Consider the following 9,571-nt stretch of genomic DNA (forward strand, 5'->3'; position numbering starts at 1 on the left):
CCAGGATGGTGACACCATCAGAGAAGCCAGCACTGGCTGAGGTATAGCCCAGGCTATGGGACAAGCAGGCAGCAGACTGCTATGAGATCAGGGCAGCTTACCTGAGGTGTCACTGAAAACAGCAAGAGCCAAAGGGCAGAGGCAAGAGGAGAGAAGGAATAATACCCAGGGTAAGTGGTCAGGGGACCCACAAATCATAGTAACAAAAACATTAGGTCACAATTTGTCTCTTGATACTTTACTGGCCATATCTCCAAATACCCCCTCACCAATTCCACCAACAGAGACACTGAGCAACCTATCCTCAGTCACACTGATGTTATGGGGCCAGACTGGGAACCTGGGTCTGCTCAGTTCCTAAGCTAAACTGTGGATGCCCCTGCTCTTTGCTGCCCCAGGAAGGATACCCCCATCCTTGTTTCTACCCCTAACACTCCTAGAAATGCAGAGAATGGGGAATCAGAACCATGGGAAATGTCACAAGCACCTGGGGTTGAGGAAAGCACCAGCCACTTCCCTCTGAGCAACATTCCAAGAAGGAGAAATGGCCAGGCACTTAGGCAGGCTAGGGCTCTGGCCAGAAGTCTGCTGGGCAGCCATGTTACGGCTCAGACCTTTGGATATGCAGGAACCGGGGCCTGAGGAGACAGGGATGAGGGGCTGGTCACTGCCTGGGCCCCAGGGAATGAGCAGGGAGTGAGAACTGCTCACTCTCCCCGCAGCTGGAGCTGTGGATGGCCTGAGCAGAAGGACCAGCATGGCTGTGGGGGCTGAGAAGTCAGTAGAACCTCACCTCCCACAGAAGTCCCTGCGCACGGCCACGAGATTGAGGTACAGGTCGGGCCGCCTCTGAAGCCAGCTGCTTACAAGCTCTGGGTGCCTTGGGTCCACTTCCAGGAAGATGCTTCTACATGGGGGAGAAATGATTGGGCTCAGTTGGGCAGGGCCAGGACCCTGCGCACGGCCACGAGATTGAGGTACAGGTCGGGCCGCCTCTGAAGCCAGCTGCTTACAAGTTCTGGGTGCCTTGGGTCCACTTCCAGGAAGATGCTTCTACATGGGGGAGAAATGATTGGGCTCAGTTGGGCAGGGCCAGGACTTGCACTTCTGGGTTGCCTGAGCTGGGAGGGGCAGGGGCAGAATGACTACCAGGGCATAGCCAGTACACGCTGGGGGTGAAAGAGGCTGCTGGGGACAGACCAAAGAGACCCATCCCATCCATACCCAGTGTCCTTCAGGAGCTGAGGTGCCAAGGCCAGGATGTGGGTGATGATGTCCATGCCCTCCTCCCCACCGTCCAAGGCTGCTGGGTCTTCATAGCTGAACAGGAAAATAATGGAAGGTGAGAGCCTGGGAGTAGGGGTGTCTGGAAAGTATGGAGGAGCTGGGCAGAGTCTCCACAAAGAGGGCCACATGGAACTTACTTTTGGACTGAGAAGCAGATCTGAGGACCCAGAGAAGGTGGACCCCAAACAGATGGCAGCTCCTACTCCTCTACCTCCTGTGGGCACCCCCACCAGGAGATGCCAGGAATGCTTGCTGAATCCCATTGACTGACAACCCTCTGGACATGAGTGTCTCCCCAAAACAAGGCTGCTCCTGTTCTTGGTCTGGGAGGTCTGGAGCTGGCCCTGACCACTCCTGAGAGCCCAAAAAGGGAGAGCAAGCACCCCTACCCATACCACTCCTGGGCTACCCCTGGTTCTCAGCCCCTGTGTAAGAGGATGGCTTGTTGCAAAGCCTGGAATAGGGTTTTAGTCCCAGTTTTCCTGCTGAGCTCCCATGTAACCTTAGACAAGCCTCTTCCCTCTCTGGGTTTAGTTTTCTGTAAAATGATGGATGCATCATCTATTGAGCACCTTCTATGAGCCCTCCACTGTGTTGGATGGCCCTGCAAAGCACTACCACTCCCCTTTCAGAGACAGGAAACTGAGGCTCTGAGAGGTTCAGTGGCTATCCAGGAATGTGAAGTGGGACGGCAGAAGCTGAACCCAGGTAGGACTGTGAGCTTCAAAGTGTACCTTCTCAACACCACTGCCCCTTTCTGCACCCCTGCTCCCTCCATATGCGGTGATCCTCAAGGGCAGACCAATCCCACTATGCCTCTCAGGCCTGGCTGGCCTCCCTGTCCCACTCAGCCCAGCACCTGCGGATCTCTGGAGCCAGCTGTTCCATGTCCTGGTGGAAGATGTAAGGAGGGTTGCTGATGACCAGGTCCATGGGGCCCCAGGGCAGAAGATGTGTCCAGCTCCCCGCTGTGGTCAAAGAAGAGGACATACAGCAGGGACTGGCCCATTGGGAGATAAAAGGTGGTAGCTCCACCTGCCAACAAGCCCCTTGGGTAGTCCCTCCCCACAAGCCACACCCTGTCTGTCTCTAGACCTGATAAGCCAGACTTGCAGATTAGTGCCCAGGGTCCCCAGCCATCAGCCTGGCTGGGAGTGTGCATGCTCTGACATGGCAGCCTTTCACCTAGAATGTCCTTAGCCTCTCTTCCTCCTGTCAAAAACCTCCTTATTAAGCAAGACTCAGTTCAACTGCCACCTCTAGAAAGTCTTTCCTGATTGCCTGGACAAAGCAAGAGCCTTTCTCCTCTGCAGACCCACTGGCCTTTTGATATTCTACCTTATAGCCAGCATGGACTGAGAGAGTACATGTGGAGCAGGCCTGGCCTTAGTCAGCCGATTCCTGATAGCTCTGATTGATTCCCAGTTCCACCCCATGCCAGGTGCTACACCAAGTGCATCAAACTCCATTGAGCACATGAGGCTCAAAGATCCCATGGGTAATGTGATGGAGCCAGAACTGGAGCCAGAAACCTCAGGACACTCTGTAAAGGCTATGGCTGAGCCATGCAGTGCCTGGGCCACTTCTTCCCAGGCCAGGCAGGGGTGAGGAGGGCACTCAAGATATTTGGTTCTTTTTTTTGAGCTTCTGTTTATCTCCTGCCAACAAGCAAGCCCTTAAACTCATTAGTTATGAGGGGTTCAAAAGGCAAGAAAAGCTCTGTGGCTGGTCCCCCCATGGGTCAGGACAGTCCAAGAGGCAACAGCAACTTGTCCATTCTCAGCAAGCACTGAGTTGAGATGCCCCATGTGTGTGTGCATGTGCCCGTGCAACTGTCGGGGAAACCCTCCCTCCATCTCCATGGAGTGCCTCATCCACCCAGAAGCCCCTTTATCCAGGATTCCCACCTCAGGGAAAACGGGTGGGGGAGGGTACCTAAGGTCACATCGCAGGAAACGATCCAAATCCTGTCCTGCAACTGAAGCCTGGAGAGATAGGGAGGTGAGGGTGAGTATGGGGGGCAGACCCCTACTCTTGGCTACAAGGACGGGTGGGACAGTGAATGCTTTTTCTACCAGCAAGATATCCAATGCCCACCATTAATTTATAATCATGTGGGACTCATACCAGGCTACCTTTTTGAGAGTGGAAATCAGAAATGGGTGGGTTAGATACCTGCACAGGGGTCATCAGGCCACAAAGTCCAACTCCCCAACCCTGGCCCTCTGTCTCCCCCAGCCTATCTACCTACCTCTGAGCATTCTCATGGGTCAGAGAGATGGCAGCCTCACTCTTATCCACAGCAATGACTCGGCTCTGCTCCAAGAACAAACAAAGGGCATGTGGGAGATGCCGGGCCTGACGGCCATCCTCTGAGCCCCTACCAGAAGAAGAGGGAAATACCCAACAGCTTTTTGCTCTCTATTGCCAGGGTCTAGCCAGCAGTTAGAGGCTGTGACCATGGTGGGCTGGGGGCAGCCCTATCCTCCCTTGTCTGGTCACTTTCCCTCAAGTACTCCTGGGAGAGGGATGTGAGGGAAGAACCAATGCGAGGTGAAGTGAGTGTCAGTCACAGTCTACCCAGGGCATGTTGGAAGGATACGGGGGAGGGGGGTCTCACCTGGGGGAGCTGGCTCAGCAGGCTGATGGAGATGGCTCCTGATCCACAGCCCACCTCCAGAATGAGGGGGCCACCTTGGGCTCCCACTGCATGAGGCCTCTGGGCCACCTCCTCCAGCACCCATTCAACAAGTTCCTGTGAGGCAGAAGGGTCTGGATTAGAGTTGGTGCCAACCTGGCCCCTGAGGGTCTTGCCACAGAGGCCCAAGCATTTAGCCCCTGTGTGAATGTAGAAAGGGGGGGTGGCCAAAGCCAGACTGACCTTCATGTCAGCTGAGGCCATGGGCAGGTCACCCTGCCTCTCCATGCCTCAGTTTCCTCATCTGTAAAGTTGAGCACAGTTGAGGATAACCTGCCTTGTGGGGATGTGGTGGGGATTAAACAGAAGCACATTCGTGAAGCACTGACCCACACCTGTTGCATGGTGAGTGTTCGATAAACTCCAGCTAAGCCCTTTACAGACATCCACCCATTTTGTGCTCACAGAAATGCTAAGAACCATGCCTGATAATTCCTGCCCACTGCCTCTGTGTCTGGCCCTGCCCCTTCAACTTTTACCTGTGAAGACCTGTTGGATCCTCACAACTGAAACCGAGGTCAGGGCTTGCACTCCTTACACTCCAGACTTGGAGCCTGGCCTGTGGCTTATGGTGGCCAAGAATCAGGGGCTGCTGTGTTCCCAGCTTCCTCACAGAGCTGAACTTAGGAGGCCCCCAAGGAGGCTCTAGGCAGAGGGACAAGGAATTCCCCACATGGGGAGGAGGTATGACAGTCCTGCCTAAGCCCCATGTCTGAAGGTGGCTGTGGCACACACATGGGGCCTGGGTGTGGTGGCAGGTTTCTGACTCCATCATACCTGCTTTGGTGGCAGGAAGACACTTTCAGACACTGTCACTTAGGAAACAAGGGTTTTGAGTCTCACCCACACGTCTGCTGCCTGCAGAGACTGTGCATGGAAGCCAATATAGGGTAGGGGTAAAGGATGGAGGGCTGCTACTGTCCAATGGCTGAAATGTTTCTAACCTGCAGTGGAGTGGGGGGCTGCAATAGCCAGGTGTGGAGCAGAGAAAGGGCGGTGTGGCCTCTTCTCAAAGGCATCCATCCCTTTGGATACAAACATAGGGCCCCTTCAGGGGCTCAGGACTCCTGGGACCCCATCTCCCAGGCAGGATGGCTCAGGTAACAATGGGCGGTGGGGGGGGGCAGCAAGTGGGTGCTTCTCTCATCTGAAAAGAGGCCCAACTTCCCCAGAAAACCTCCCTCAACCCCCAGCCAGGCTCTCTACCACAGCTTTTCCCACCCTGAGCCTAAGGTATAGGAAGGGGTTTGCCTCTTCCACCAGACTCCAGGATGGGAAGACCTGGTGTGTGACCCACACTGGTAGGGTCTGGCCCACAGAGGGGCCTCTTGGCTACTTTCCAAGTGCTGGGCAAGTTCTCTGTGGCCCTAAGAAGCCACCCTCTGAGTCTCACACCCTCAGGTCCGCCCAATCCCCAACGCCATCAGCCAGGCCTAATGGAGCAGAGAGCTCCAGATCACTCAGACCCATTTTCCACATAAGCTCCTCAGTGCCTAGTCCCAGAAAGCCTCTTATCCTTCCGGGCCCCCCAAACCCAGTAGCAAGGTTGACCTGCCCCACAGATAGCAAGTCCAAGGCAGGTAGAACTTGACCAGCGAGCCCAGCCTTCCCAGTTCCAAGCCCCTTCTGCACTACTGCCTATGGGCAAGGGAGCCTGGCTCCACCAGGAGAGGGCTTCCACTCACTTGCTCCCACAGGCCCTGTCCCAGGCACTACTGCAGACCAGGGGGTACTTGTAGCAAGCTGGGCCCACAGGGTTGGGACTGGCACAGAGTGAGCAGTCTAAAGCTGTGGCTGACAGCTTGTGGTCTTAGTGGTGAGGCCACATGCTAAGAGACTGGCAGGGTGACCTGGACTTTTCAGGGGTGTGAGCCTCTCTTGGGTTTCCTGGCCACTGACAGACATACTCTGAGAATGACCCGTCAGACAGCCACACTGGCCAGCCACCTCACGGAGACATCCACTACCTCAGAGACATATACCACATATGTGAATGGCCACGTTGGGCAAGGTATAAAGCTGAGACTGGGTCCCCACTGCCACTTGTGGCCTCTTGCTCTCCCTTACACTCCAGAACACGAGAGGCTCATCTTGGTTGTGGGACCACCTGGGGGGAAGGGGTGGAGACCAACCCCAAGAAGTCTAGAAACTTTCTTTTTCCCACCCAGTGAAGAGCCTCCCTCAGCCTAAAGCTGATGGCTCTTTGAGGGAGGCTGAAAGCTGAGCTAGTCACAGGTCCTGGGTTACTCCAAGTAAACATGGGAAGAATCAAGAACACGGCAGGATGGAGGGACAGGGGCATGTGGGAAGGAGGCAGAGAGTATGCAGTTGTTGGCTCTGCCTGAAGTCACTGCTCCAACATGGACTCCACACCCTCTCAAGAGGCCTAAGGATTCAGCAGAACCGGAGTGCCACAAGCACCCTCTATTAGGAACACATCCTTCGTAGGGCAGCCCTAGGGAGGTGGCATTGCTTCCCCCAAGTCAATCACAGACAAAGCACTGAGCCTCCCACACCCCATCCAGCTTCACCACACCAGGCTGGGCGGGAATGGCTCACATCCCCAGCCTTGGGTTTCCTACAGTATACACTGCCAGGCTGGAGACTGAGTCACCTTTTCACCCACAGGGAAAATCCAACTCATTGGGCCACATGCTGCCTGCAACTAAGCATTTCAGACTTCTACACTCATCATCAGAAACTACCCTTCAATGGATGGAAAGAATGTAGGCGCCATGATCCCTCCCCTGTACCCATTCTCCACACTCCCCGCCACAAGCCACGTCCTCTTGAATTCTTGGTAAGGCACTCCCCCAATGCTGCTTCACACTGGGGCGAACTTGGTGAGTTCTCAGAAATATCTGTACAGAGAGACGAGGACATGGCCTCCCAACCACATGATGTGGAGGTGAGAAGGGTCAGCAGGTTTCTTGGCTATGGGACAGAGGCCGGGAGAGTAAGGAAGGGCTCTGGGCCCCTGGCTGGGGCAGGTGAATGGGACTTGACCTTTCCCAGGAATGTTTGTGTGTCTGGGTGCCTTTCTAAACATCCCTTCTCAGAACCTAGTGCCCTCTGAACCAGCTCCCACCCAGCCCTACCCCCTGCGTCTGCCCTCTCTGGCTCCCAGCTCTGCCACCTACAAAGTCAGGAGGAAGTCCAGCAAGGGCCAAAGAAAGTATCTCTTCCAGGATTAGGGTGCCTCACAAAGGGACAGCATGCTTGGGCCACACATCCCCAGTCCTAGTAATTTGAGGGACCGATACAGGCAATTACCTGACTGGACAGTGGACCTAAGAGGACCACCAAGTCACAGATTTCCAGGTCTGGAGGCCCAACACTCTAATCATCTGGGCCCAGAAGAGGCAGTGACCTGCCCGAGGTTACACAGCTGACACCAGGCCTCCAAGTGTCCCAGCTGGAGCCCTCTCCACTTCCTTTATGCCTCCTGAAAAGCTGCCAGTGGGCATTTGTTTCCTGTGAGTTGGGTGGGCCTTTGATCCACAGGACAGCTCCAAGGGAAATGGCCGAGCACTTGGGCAAGGAATAGACCAAGCACTTGGGCAGCACTAGTTGAGACACTCTGGGCCACTATCAGGCCTGGGAGCTAGGGCAGTGGCTTGGGACATGAGGACGGCCTTTGATCCACAGGACAGCTCCAAGGGAAATGGCCGAGCACTTGGGCAAGGAATAGACCGAGCACTTGGGCAGCACTAGTTGAGACACTCTGGGCCACTATCAGGCCTGGGAGCTAGGGCAGTGGCTTGGGACATGAGGATAGCCAAGAGGACCAACAGGAGTCCTCTGTCCTCTTGGCCCCACCAACCCAACCAGCCAGGAGACACACATCTAGAAGGGCAGTCATGGGGCCCCAGTGCCCTCTGGAGGAAGTCTGCAAAAAGACAGGTGCCCCTCATCCCCATCCTGTCCTGTCCTGGTGGCACACTCACCTCTGTCTCCGGCCGAGGAATGAACACTGGGGGCACCATCTTCAGGCTGAGTCCCTGGAAGTCCCACTCTCCAAGGATGTACTGTATGGGCATCCTGCAGAGGGGGTAGCCCGGTGGTCATTAGTGCCAGAGCCAGGACCAATAGGACCAAGCCCGGGTTGAGAGATGCCACTTGTGGCCAAAAGCATCAAGCAAGGCCATGTCTCCTGTGCCCTGGGACTCCTAACCAAAGCTTTCCCTCCCTCCCTTCTTCCTGTTTACTACCCTGACCCGCCTCTTGTAATTCCATCACCCCAACACCTCTCTAGTCCTTGGGTACTTTCCTCCTTCCTGACCATGATTGTGGGGGGAAACGCCTAGAGGAGGCTGAAGCCCTGCTCCCCACTCAGAGCCCTCAGGTCTGACCTGTGGGTGCTCACCTCTGCAATCGGCAGCTACTCAGCTCCTGGATGCACTGTAGTTGCTGAGGGGTCAAGGGTTGGGTCCAAAGTACTGGCTTCAGGCTCTGAAACTGTCCCCACAGAGAATGTTAGTGGCTGTCTCCCTTTCCCCAGGGGCCCCAACCCAGGTTTCTTATGTGGGCAATGCTTGTGGGTCCAGCACTGGTCTGGAGGCCCAACACTCTCATTATCTGGGCCCAGAGGGGGCAATCACCTGCCTGAGGTCACACAGCTGATACTAGGCCCCCAGGTGTCTATCCCTGAACCTCTAGTGCCAGGCATACACTGTAATAGTTTGTTGAATTAATGAATAAATATCTACCTAGGGCATTCCTTCAGAAAAATCCCCCCAGGCAGGCTGGCTGGCTGGCTGAGTTGGTTAGAGCAGTGTTAACACCAAGATCAAGGGTTCAGATCACTTTACTGACCAGCTGCCAAAAAAAGAAAAAAGAAAAAAATCCCCAAAAAAGACATTCTCAGAAAACTCTCAGCTAAGCATTATTGGTGAGGCAGAAAAGCCTGGATGTCTCTTCCCCAGGATCCACCCTCCTCCCTTTTCCCACCCCCCTGGCAACACTACACTTAACTGTTTTGGCTCCAAGAACATGAGCCACGATGTACTCACTGGATTCCTGAGCCTCAGGAATGCCTTTCTTCTCAAAGACCCCCTTCCAATGGCTGACCACCTCTGTGGCACTCGACAGCCCAGCCAGAGGTGGATGGGGTTGCCATGAGCTGAAGGCCCAGCCCCGGGTGCCTCCCTTCCTCCCTGAGCCAAACAGGAGTGCCCACAGCATTCGACTCCAAAGCTCCATGTCTCAGGGAAAGGCTCCCCTAAGCTCTCCCAGGTTCCCAAGTCTCCCTTGTGATGTCAGCTGCTGAGGTGGGCACTGAGTGGTCCTTTGCCCCAGATGGGTGGAGATGGAAAGGCTCTGGCTCCCCAAAATGGCCCTGGTCATCAGATGTGGTTGCCACCTTGGGGGAAAGAGACCAAGAGAGGAACTGAGCCTTGTATGATAAACCCCCTTCCGCCAACCCGCTGCCTGAGAAAAGGCATGTTCTTGCTCTGTTACCTCTTTGACTCCATTTAGACCTCACCTGCCTATTTGATTTTTCTTGTCTTGACCAGTTATGTTTTCTTATTGTTTTTAGCTGAAGTGGGCTGAACCTGTAGCTGTCCCAGCTAATAAATAGGCTGG

At 55.0% G+C, this 9,571-nt stretch overlaps 1 protein-coding gene across 1 annotated transcript; it reads right to left on the reverse strand.

Moving 5' to 3' along the window:
* Positions 1-211: 211 nt before the first annotated feature.
* On the reverse strand, positions 212-9,187 carry HEMK1 (HemK methyltransferase family member 1). Its single transcript, XM_008576726.1, has 10 exons — positions 8,960-9,187; positions 8,352-8,443; positions 7,933-8,026; positions 3,908-4,042; positions 3,539-3,603; positions 3,223-3,272; positions 2,147-2,255; positions 1,225-1,320; positions 794-907; positions 212-638 (listed from the first exon to the last, which is right to left on the reverse strand). The coding sequence occupies exons 1-10, from the start codon at positions 9,185-9,187 to the stop codon at positions 602-604; spliced, it is 1,020 nt and encodes a 339-aa protein (XP_008574948.1). The 3' UTR covers positions 212-601.
* Between the last annotated feature and the right edge of the window lie 384 nt (positions 9,188-9,571).

This window comes from Galeopterus variegatus, unplaced genomic scaffold (genome assembly GCF_000696425.1).
Source record: "Galeopterus variegatus unplaced genomic scaffold, G_variegatus-3.0.2 Scaffold1394, whole genome shotgun sequence".
Lineage (NCBI taxonomy): Eukaryota > Metazoa > Chordata > Mammalia > Dermoptera > Cynocephalidae > Galeopterus > Galeopterus variegatus.